At 40.0% G+C, this 12,035-nt stretch overlaps 1 protein-coding gene across 1 annotated transcript; it reads left to right on the forward strand.

Annotated features, from left to right (window-relative positions):
- The first annotated feature begins 1,852 nt into the window (after positions 1-1,852).
- Positions 1,853-11,613, forward strand: chrnb4 (cholinergic receptor, nicotinic, beta 4 (neuronal)). The gene is made up of 6 exons (XM_067594289.1): positions 1,853-2,553; positions 5,549-5,694; positions 6,648-6,692; positions 6,939-7,048; positions 8,210-9,263; positions 10,874-11,613. The coding sequence occupies exons 1-6, from the start codon at positions 2,505-2,507 to the stop codon at positions 11,036-11,038; spliced, it is 1,569 nt and encodes a 522-aa protein (XP_067450390.1). The 5' UTR covers positions 1,853-2,504; the 3' UTR covers positions 11,039-11,613.
- Positions 11,614-12,035: the final 422 nt, after the last annotated feature.

Raw genomic sequence — 12,035 nt, forward strand, 5'->3', positions numbered from 1 at the left:
CTCATGAAATTCCTTGTTTGACATTTATACAGTCTCACCGTCTTGCAATCTGAGCCACTGAGCGGTTAGTAATAGCCATTAAACAAATTCAGTCTTTCTGAATTAATCAAAAAGTTATGATCAAAGAAACTAGAGTGGTGCCAAAGACCTGTGACAAGTCCTCTGCAAAACCCCCTTTTGGAATAAATAATGAATTTATCCATCTATCCATTGATACATTAGGGATGGGATCCAATTAGTGATGGGATCATTGGCTTTAATCCAAAGTCAAAACAACCTTCTCCCTCTCCAATCAGGAATTATATTGTTGATATTGAGTATTTCACAGAATGTGTCCCTGTAAATTGTCATCACTGTGTAATATGATGAAGTGGGCAGCCATTAAGGAAATTAACTGGCTCATGGTTCATATCTGAGGAGTCATGTTTCACAACTCATGACTGTACTGCAGTTCATTGCATATTCAAAGTAGACTGTCAAGTCTGCTGTTTAGGGTCAAATCTCAGCTTGACTGAATCTTTCAAGCATTTTGCACACTTGTCACAATTTGGGTTGTGATAATGAAAAGGGAGTGTCGTGGAAAATATTGTGCTGTGTGCTGAAATTTAGGCATTTCATTCAAGCTTTTGGGAACAATGAAGGAGAGATGTGAACTGCAGTTTCAGTGTCTTTTCTTTCCTACAGAAGGACATGCAAGATTTCCTGGGACGAAGTCAGGTCATAGCCAAACCGGAGTCAAAATTTACAACAACTTCCTGTAACGATAAGACCATCCATGTTTGAGCCAATTTACAACAGAAACTTTACATTGCTTCCAGACATGCTGTAGTGATTTAGATTTTTTAGAAATGTAAATTCAAAAGTTATAGTACCACATCAGCAAGTTATTCTCAGTGGCAACATTCAGTGCCAATGCAGAAAGTAATTTGATCTTCATATAGTGTCATGGTGGTCAGGGTTTACGGATGGCTTTATTAGCATTTGCTTTCACATTGACAATTTTATTTCTGTATTTAACCATGAGCACAATCTTTTCCTCTACATTTCCACTAAAATATATTTTGATAATGGAAAATAGTTTATTTATTATATCATTTGTAGTAAAAAAAAAAAAGACTACACTACAGTCCTTTAACCAAGAGACCTCTCTAGATCAAAATGTTGTTGCTGTCTGTATCTGATTTAAAAATATAACGTTGCTTTGAATGTGTAATTTTCATGAAAACCATGTTTTCTACATAAACAATACCTATGACACATGTACAATTTTGAAAACAAATGACTTAACTGTGCAGTCAATGGCCCTGTCCCCTTCGACCTGATAGAAAACAAGTGAGGGTCAAAACCTAATCAGCCCCTATTGATCAGCTCTCAATAACCCAGAATATAAGTCTTTGGAGTTCAAATTTATAACCCCAGGCAGGGTCCTTGGGGCTGCTCTTCATGCCTGATACAGTTCCTTTACTGGCCAGTATAATGAGGCTTTAAGCAGCACAGTGACTGTAAATCTGCTACGCTAAGATTGCACTGCTCCTGTTCTGACTGGACTTTGCCTCACGACTGTAAATCTCACATCCAGGACCAGAGAATAATATATTATCCTCTCCTGAGTGCATTCACTAAAGCAGTGTGAAGTCAGCAAATGTCCACAAGTCACCAAAATTGTCACCTAATGTTTGTTGGTGGGAAGAGTTTGTTTGACAAAATCTGAGAGGAATATACATGTGTACAATGGACACAGTGTATGCTGAAATGTGACTATATGGTTCAGGACATTGACATAAAGTCAGAGAAACCTCTACTTTCAGATGATAAAAGTTCTCAGATATGATTTTTTAAAACAATTATTTCCACAGGGCATTATATGCTTCAGTTATTGTGTGTTTTAACCATTTATTCTAGTGTTAGGAAGATGTTACAAATCATTTATTAGGGTGTGGGGATCAGATCAGAAAATTAAACAGGAGTAATACTTAATTCACTGACTTTACAAAAGGGTCATACACCCAAATAGTAGTAGCCTACTTCCCTATCCCTAATATGTCACTCAAAAAGTATGTTCAGAAATGAATAAACCTCATCTCCCTTTCCATTTGCACAATACAGTGTAGCATCTTCAGTGGCACATACAGCATATGAAACCTACCACCTAAAACAGATGCTGAGCTGGTGTAAAGTTGCAGTAGCCGATCAGAGACCTGGTAAAGACCTGCAGGACCTGCAAGGGACGGAGAGAGCAGCGCGTCTGCATGGCTAGGCTGCTGCGTGTTGGCGGAACGCAAAAACTGCTTGAAGAGACTCGGTGAATTTCACGGGGCGGATTGTTGTAAAGTAACACCACATTTCGGTGAATGACTTTCTTTTTCAGGCATCAGCACAGTGCTGGTAAAGTGTCCAGACCGAGAGCGCGTAGAGTCCGGCATGTCCGAGAAGAGGAGCGCTGAACACCGCAGCTTTGAGGCTTTCCTACTGACAGCTCCAGCGGACCAGATGGTGCCGAAAAAATGACTCGGGCTCTCTCCATCCTCGCTTACTTTTTCTCTTTGGTTCACTGTAAGTGTGTCTTCAGTTTTATTATTTGTCTTATTAATGTAGGCTGTTCTAGCATGTGTTTCTGTCTGTGTGACAGCTCCAAATTTATTTGGGTTAAAGTGCCTCTGAGCTGTGTTTTTTCTTTTTCTGTCATTGTAACAAAGTTGCATGCAGCTTTTGATTTTCAGTGCAACCTTCACTACAGTGACTGAATGTCTACTAACAGTAGAAAATACAGATACATTAATATTTGCAAGTCCATGCTGCTTCCATTTTTATTTATTTTTTGTTACTAAAACACATTTTAAAAAGTTTTAATTTAAAAAAAAATATTACAGACATTTTCATAATAAAGAACAATAGAAATATGTATTTGCAAGTTCAGCTGAGATGTTACTCTATATATTAATACAAGTCCTGCTATCTAGCGTGGCCTGTATAGTCACCAAATCAGCACTTATATGGCTGAACGTTTGCAGAATGTAGTGGCAGCTTTCTAAACTTATAAAATTGGACAAGTGCTTGAAAAATTTCCAGAAACTTTTGTGTGTAACATGCCCACCTTATCTTCCTCAGCATCACAGTTTCACTTGACCATAGTGGGTTCATTGTTGAGATTAAGGGGACTCCTAGTCAATGGTGACATGTATTTCATGACGGAAAATACAGTGACAATCCCATGGAAATGCTTCGCTAATAAATTATGATTTGACACAACATACAGTATGTTAACAGACTCATTCGGTCACAAAGACAAGGCCTATACTCATATAAATATCTGGAAGAAAGAAGAGGGAGAAGAAGACAAAGTAGCAATAGAAAAAGATGAACATCTTAAAACTGATTATCATAGGTGGAATAACAGAAAAAATGAATTCATACAACATGACACCTCACTCAACTTTTGCCTCATTTTGGTTCATTCACATTCTTAGTTATGCTCTCGGCTCTTTAACTGTGTTACATTTTTGTAGAATAATGTTTTTCAGTGTGCTGTGGAGAGTGACCTTATCAACTCCACAATGGCTGACTCCAACGTTGTATTAATATGCCTGACCTCACTCTGAATCAACATAATGTCAACACAACACTTATGAGATGCTGTTCATTTTACACAGTAAACCTACACACACACACACACACACATACACACACACACACAAATGGCAGTTTTGGGTGTTTTGCCAGTGGCCTTCACCGCTGGGGAAGGCAGAGCTTGTTTGACTCTGGTCTCCGAGGGCTTTGACAACACACCATCTGGTACAGAGTGCTGCGGGGGTCCTACTGTGTTTGGATGGGACCTCAGCCAAATGACTGACAAAGGCACAGTTGCTGCAGCATGCACTGACCCACAGGGCAGACTGTGGGTATGCCACGCCCTGCAAAACTCCAGGAGTCTGTGGCCTGATAATGACAGTCACAGTTTGATAATGAACAAGAAGAGAAGCATTAAAAAGCTTTGAAATTAGCTTTGGAGTCTAGCTCTACTCTACTTTTTGTGCAACATGTCACCACATAGCTCCAGAAAGGGCATGTTTGATGAATCTCTGAGGTTCTGCAGCCATGAATATCACTCTGCACACAGTAGCGATTCTTCTTGAATGGGTGCATCAGTAAAACCTCCATGAGTAGACCAAGTCGACTCAGCTACTCTAGCAGTGGAAGCATTAATAACCAGTGGCATGCAAAGTAATGGAAGAGGTGCAACATGCACCAATTCAGCTCCAGATGAGAAACACCAATCAAGAGTTTCAATCAGGCTTGTCTTCACCCCTGACATGGGCTTCATTTATCAGGGATGGAGGGAAGGAGGGGGAGTTTAAGTGTTGGTATTCATAGCTTGGTCTCATTTGACAAAACCAGTGGTTTGGCTTAAGGCAAAGACGATACAAAAGCAGAATTATTAACATGCTGTGGAAATTTCAGCCCTCATCCCAAATGTAATTACTTTGGACATGACTTTGGGGTGTTCATAACATTTTAATATGATTTCCACAACACAGCCATCCTTGGCTTTCTTAATTGAGAGCTCCTGTCTCCCTTGAGACCTTGGAAAGTTATATTTGCAGTTTGTAAGACGCACTGCCTTGATACAGACTGCAGAGAGAGGAAGTGCAGTATTGACCTGAACAGTTTTCTTCACATCCTTTTCAAAGCAAAGAGGGTATATGTTGTTAACAGTGAGTTAGTTGTGCAGGGTGATAAACATAACCAATGAAACAACTTTACTCTCTCTCTTACAATACTTTGATCCCCTGACCTTCCATCTAGCACCATTATCAGATCAAGAATTTAGTTTGTCCAATTCTTTGGTTTATGGCAAAACTAATGACATACCAATAACTTAAGCTGTACTTTGTCTTTAATGATGATTAATCAATTGTTACCGTACTAATAAGCTAAAATAAGAAGGTGAACATGGCACATCTAAACATTGTACCTGCTAGAGATCAACTCATTGGCATTGTAATTGTGAGCATGTTAGCATGCTGATACGGCATATATCTCAAAGCACTGCTGTACTAAGTATAGCCTCACAGAGCTGCTAGCATAGCTGTAGACTCTAAGTCTTGCCTCCATCACATGAACTAATTAAGTCCATCTACGTGGTGTCTCAGGTCTGAAACCCCATAATGGTCAAAATGGAAAACAGAAGAGATTCAAGATTCAAGAGAGATTCAAAAGGTTTTATTGCCACATGCACAGCAACACAGCAGATGGCAACATTGAGGGCAGTGGAATTTGGCTTCTTCAAGCTCTAGTTACAATTAGAGTATATAATGAAATGAGAGAGAAGAGGAAGATTAAAAAGAGGCAAATTAAAATATATACACATATATATTATTTTGTGCATTGGTGTGCAGGTGTGATATGGCACATAGGTGGTAAATATAAAAATAAGTAATCTGGGTTATTTGGAAACTGCAGTACACAGTTCACATCTCACTCAATGATTTTAGATATGTATACACTACCTATGCATTAAAATAATCATTAAACAAAATTGTGTCTCTAGGTAGCAGTTGTGCTGACTCAGAGGAGCGTCTCATGAACTGGTTGTTGGGAAAAGATCGCTATAATCCACTCATTCGCCCAGCTGTCAACAGGACCGAGAGAGTCACAGTGAAGCTGCAAGTGTCTCTGGCACAGCTCATCAGTGTGGTAAAGCACCAAATATTCTTGCTCACCGGGAGGATGTGTGTGCATTTATTTGTGTGTGTGCATCTGTTAGTATGCGTGAGAATATGTGCTGGAGAGACAAAGAGTGAGACCGAGAAAGAAAGACAGGGAAAGAGGATGATGGAAAAGACAGAGCGAGATCCACAAAGCTTTAAGAAAGCAGTTAATTACAAACCAGTCTCTGCTGAAAGGCCATAGCTCTGAATGGATGGATGAAGTAGGGGATATATCTGGTCAGCTCTGATCTCTGCCTCTGTCATGTCCAGATTGAAACTTCAGCACATTGGATTAAAAGGGGCCATAAAGCTGTTTTAGCCACAGTGATAGAGGCTCTCCTCTGATTTACAGTGGAAGCTCTTCCCAGCTGCAGACCAAGGCAGTAAGGCTCATTTTCAGCCTCACTTTATGAGCTTGCATTGTAGCCCTTGGAGTAATTGGCATTTGGTATCACTTTACTGTAATTGTATATCATGGCAGTGTGATGACAGTGCCATCAACAAACATGTTAACAAGCAATCTGAGAAGAGAGAAGTTATTTTTGATCTCTCTCCAAACTCTCCAAACGAGATGCCAGAGAGTAGTCTGTCCTCAATTTTCTGTCTCTGTGTGTGTGTGTGGATGTTGACACGATCTAAACAAGATGATAATTCATTGTATGTATCAACACATTTCATCACATTTCACCTTCTTGTGATCTTACAGCATTTTTAGTGACTATTTATAACTGAAACAGCTGTGACCTTATCAATTCACGACTTAAATCATTGTTGAAGTTTGTCAAAGTAGATCAAACCAGCATGCAGGTATAACACAAAAAACACAATAATATAACCCCTGTATTGTTCTTTTCTAAATTAAAACAGAAGATTGTCGTGCTTGTATTTCTGCATGGAACTGTATTTAAAGTGAAATCTTCCACACTTGTCCATTTCCAGAATGAAAGAGAACAGATCATGACCACAAATGTCTGGCTCACTCAGGTAAGTCTGATGAAGCTCAGTCATATACTCTCAGTCAGCCGATGTCTAGTTAAATGCCCTTCCAACTGAACTTGAATTAAACCGTGTCCATTCTTCTTCTCTCAATGTGGAACAAACTGCTGCTGTAATTCTGCTCCAAACATATTTCACTGATAATGAAGCATGTAATTGGATATGAGTTAGTCTTGAGAAAGTGTGTGGAAGTCAGGACTCAGACTTGATGACCAGGTCTCTGTGTCTCTCCAGCACTGGGTGGATTACAGATTATCATGGGACCCTGCAAAGTACGAAGGTATTGACAAGTTGCGTATTCCCTCCAGACACATCTGGCTCCCTGATATTGTCCTGTACAACAAGTAAGCATAACTGAAATGTCATGATGTTGTTTCTGTGTTTATGGACAATGTTTGTATTAATAATACTAGGAGTCTACAGCATATTAGCATCTCTGTGAGGCCGTACTTTGGCACAGAAGTGCTTTGAGCTAAATGCTAACATCCTCACAGTGACAATGTTAACATGCTGATGTTTAGCAGGTTATATTTACCAGGTTCACCATCTTAGTTTAACCTGTTAGCATTCTAACATTTGCTTATTTGCAACAAACACAAAACACAGCTGATGCTAACAGGAACAGCATTAATTTTACAGGTATATAGTCATAAACCAAAGTGTTCTAAGATTCACCTAATTAATTAATTTATGCCCTAGGGACCTGGAATATCTGTAGCCAGTTTCCCAGCAATCCATCTCATAGATGTCAAGATATTTTAGACAGAAAACCACAAATGTTTACCTTGTGGTGGCCCGAGAGAGAAAGCCAGGGGATCACCAAAGTCATTAGGATACATCAACTGGTGAACCATGAACCATACTTTTGTATCTTGTAGATGTCAAGCTATTTCAGTGAATATGTTAAAACTTTGACCTGCTGGTGGTACTAGAGGAAAAGTCAGTCACCAAAGTCATTACAATTTATCCTCTGGGGACCCTGACCTTTTCACAGCAATCCATTCAATAGTTGAGATGTGTCCATCCAGACCGAAGTGGTGGACCGACATTGCCATCCTTAGGGCCATGCAACTAGTGAGATTAAAAAATCAAAACAGATCATTACTCATATAAATAATTAGTTCTTTCTATAATGTACAACAGTTCAACCAATATTTTTGGATATAATCTAAATTACCAAGAAAGAAAACATTAAGTATTAAAGTGACATAATCAGCATTCTCTCCATCTTCACCTTGTCTTGTTCATTTTAACTATCTTTCCAAACTGATTCTCTGAAGCCTCACCAAAGCTTCTATATGATGAAGGTTTCAGTCTTTGCTTTGTGGATTTTGGTTTTGATATTGATTGAACTGTCCTTGTCTGTCAAAAATAGCCAATAGGACTTTACAGTATGAGTAGTTTTCCCTTATCTGCACTATGATTGCAGTATTGATAGAATAAGCCTCAGAGACGGATTCAGAGGCTCTCCTAAGTTTTCTTTCTCTTTCTCTTTCTTCTCATAGTGCTGATGGAACCTATGAGGTAACAGTTTTCACCAATGCCATTGTCCTTTTCAATGGCAGCATCAACTGGCTCCCTCCAGCCATCTACAAAAGCGCCTGTAAGATCGAGGTCAAGCATTTTCCCTTTGACCAGCAGAACTGCACCCTCAAGTTCCGCTCTTGGACATATGACCACACTGAGATCGATCTGATCTTGAAGTCAGAGGTGGCCAGCATGGATGATTTTACTCCTAGTGGGGAGTGGGATATCTTGGCACTGCCTGGTAGACGGACTGTAAACCCTCTGGATCCTACCTATGTGGACCTCACATATGACTTTATCATCAAGAGGAAGCCCCTCTTTTACACCATCAACCTCATCATTCCTTGTGTGTTGATCACCTCTCTGGCCATTCTGGTCTTCTACCTGCCTTCAGACTGTGGGGAGAAGATGACCCTCTGCATCTCTGTCCTCTTGGCCCTCACTGTGTTCCTGCTTTTGATCTCAAAGATTGTTCCTCCCACATCACTGGATGTGCCCCTGATTGGCAAGTACCTGATGTTCACTATGGTGCTGGTGACGTTCTCCATCATCACCAGTGTGTGCGTGCTCAACGTGCACCACCGCTCTCCCAGCACTCACACCATGCCTTCCTGGGTCAAGCTGATATTTCTTGTTAAACTGCCCGCTTTACTCTTCATGAGACGTCCACACAATAACTCTGCACGCCAGAGGCTGCGTCAACAGCGGTGCCTACGGGCTAGAAGAGCCATTTTGGGCCTGGGTTATCCAGTTGCAAACAAAACAGGTATCACCATGTCATCTTCTGCCCTGCTGTCTTCCGACTCTGCCTTCTCCACCCCAGGACACAAAAATGTAGCTCCTCCACTGGGCTACAGCAACCCCAGCAGGAAAGGAGACTTGCGTTCCACCGATTACCTCCCAAGCGGTTTCCCTTCTGCCCAGGACCTCCAGCAGAGAAGCACTTCAGATTGGGCTGCTGATGTCCAGGAGGCGGTGAATGGGGTGCGCTTTGTGGCTGAGCACATGATGGGAGATGATGACGATCAGAGTGTATGTATTGATGTTTAAAGCAAAACTTTTATTCACTCTATATGGTTCTATGAAAATATTTCTAAAAAATTTCTTGTGCCACAAAATCATTCACAAATATCTGAAATCGAAGAATTAAAAGGTACCCGTTATACAGTGCAAAATTTGTTGTACCACAGTATCATTCATAAAGATTTGAAATTTAAGAATTTAAGAAAGATATACATTTTTTGTTGTCTCATAAAATGGTACCGACATTGGCTTGAATTTCAACGAACTAGACAACATTTTAGGAAAATACGCATATTTGTTTTTTTCCTGAGAGTTGGATGAAAAGATCTATACCACTCTAAATAGCGTGCTTAATGTATGGAGCTGGAGCCTGGAGTTGGTTAGCTTAGCTTAGCATAAAGATGGGAAGCAGGAGGAAACAGCTAGCCTGGCCCCATCAAAAATGTAAAAATCAGGCAACGGCCCCTCTTAAGCTCACTTATGAACACAGTGTGTCTTATTTCTTAAATCTATACTCAAAAATCATTGTAAAATTAAGGGTTGATGGCTTTTTGGGAATGCTGTAACTAATGATATTAACTTAGCAGAACAGATTGACACATTGTTAGCCAACCGTAAATTATGTAACCGTAAATATGACAGTAACATAAATTGGGCATTACATTTTTATGTGCCCATCTCATGATTAGCTTATGTTAAGGTTAACAATAGGTAGCTACAATAACTTTGAGTAATGTAAGAGTTGAACAGTTTTGCCATCAAAGTTGAAGCCAATTAGCTATTGGCAAATTTTGGGGGAATCAGGTTCCAATGTCATCACCATCTTCTCCCATCTATTCTGATCTCAATAAACTGGATCAAAGATGTTTGTATTGGCATGATAGCATTTACTGTTCTGTGACCCCTGAGGTGCAGCAAGGAAGACCACTAACCTTAAGTGGTGGCTGTGACCCAGCAAATTGAGGGCAGACTTTGGGTAATCAATTGCTTTTTGTGACAAATCAATAAAATAGGGAGGGAACCAGAAATGAGAAATGACTTGTTTCAAAAACTACCAAGACCAGCATTGAAATTGAGGCGAAAGGGTCAATAGCTATTTCAGTATAGGTCTCAGCATTATGGAGACAGTTCCTTATAAGGATATAACTTAACTATGCTCCTGTTCAACTATCACCCAGTCCGCATTCTATACTGCACCCTCAGAATAAGCTTATGTATTCTAAGTAATATTGGTTTAGTGCAGTCAGAGAACATCATGGTAAACCATAAATGGAAATCACAGTAAAAGTTGCAATTCATTCATTCATTCATTCATCAATCCCAGTCAATTGCTATAGACTACAAGACATCCAAAACATCATACGACTAAAACATATAGGGTTTTATTATTATATTTAGATCCTCATTTATTCACTCATTCACTCACTCATTTATTTTCTTTGCCCCCGAGTGGCTGCATGGAGGCATAGCACTGAAAACACACTGAGTCAGAATTATTCATCTCATCGCCATGCAATACAGCTGGTTTAACATGATAAATGACTGTGTACGATATGTCCTGACACATCTGTATAACAAGCACACTGAATAATTTAGACTTCATTTCTGTGTATTTGCAGGTGATAGAGGACTGGAAGTATGTGGCCATGGTGGTGGATCGTATGTTCCTGTGGATCTTTGTGATAGTGTGTGTGGTGGGCACCCTGGGCCTGTTTCTCCAGCCTCTCTTCCAAAATCAGATTACTCCCAACCAGCAGCCCATCTCCGAGATCCCTCGTATCTGATGAGCAATGAGGAACAGTGCACAAGATAAGGCTCTTCATTAGCAATTGAACTGTTAGGGTAATTATCATACAACAGATGAAGGCCAGTAGTAGTTGCAAAGTATTTTTGGTGTTTGATTAAAACTTATAGTACCATATTGGTGGGGTCCAAGGGCACTGACACCAATGTCACGTGTGCCAAATTTCACCAATAAGGCACCTTAGTAGGTTAAACCAAACCATAAAAAGTAATCCTAGCACCAACCAAGTATCCTACAGCAATACTACCCTCTTCATCTCCCAGTGTTTTGAGGAAATGGTACATCTGCAAGAGACCTAATGAGACCTCATTACACTGAGGTTATTTCCCTTCATATCCACAAAAATCAGCTCCAGAACTGGACTGAATATAGCTTCCTCTGCAGTGAAGTATGCAAACATGATACTTGCTGAACTGTTGTTGGGACAAACCCAATTGGACAGAGATGTGAGGGACGTTTGTCTGCTGTCAGATGTTGTTTTACTCCTTATTTGTGATTAAGTTATATTACCATGTCATTGAAATGTGATGTGTGATTAAAGAATGAATAAATGTATCGAAAGGTCAACCTGTGTCCTCTTTCAGTTTGATTAAATGTATGAAATCCCCAGCAAATTCCCAAAATTGTCAGGGTCTTGCCAAAGTGCTCAGCTCTATCAATCTATGTTGCTTGTGGTAAAGTTTGCCCTCAGAGCCAATACATTTGCTGAAGATGTGCCAGTTAGAACATTTCATCACATAGATAAATGTGGGAATGTGTGACCAGGCAAAAAAATAGGTTGATGCAACAAAACAGTTGAAAGTGGAGCTGATCTTGTCTTGAGGTCCAATGCACGCTGCACATACTTCAAATCTTAGCTGAAGAGAAAATGAAATTCATATGTATCAGAAATTGACCACACATGTGCGTTGCGTTTACACTCGAGTTAATCTCTGTTATGTTTTTATTTGTAGAGACAAGCAAGTGCACCCACACAC

Source organism: Thunnus thynnus, chromosome 1, assembly GCF_963924715.1.
Source record: "Thunnus thynnus chromosome 1, fThuThy2.1, whole genome shotgun sequence".
Lineage (NCBI taxonomy): Eukaryota > Metazoa > Chordata > Actinopteri > Scombriformes > Scombridae > Thunnus > Thunnus thynnus.

Coding starts and splice junctions, on each gene's coding strand:
- chrnb4 (XM_067594289.1), top strand. CDS start 2,505: ATGACTCGGGCTCTCTCCATCCTCGCTTACTTTTTCTCTTTGGTTCAC. Junction 2,554..5,548: donor CTTTTTCTCTTTGGTTCACT/GTAAGTGTGTCT, acceptor TTGTGTCTCTAG/GTAGCAGTTGTGCTGACTCA. Junction 5,695..6,647: donor TGGCACAGCTCATCAGTGTG/GTAAAGCACCAA, acceptor GTCCATTTCCAG/AATGAAAGAGAACAGATCAT.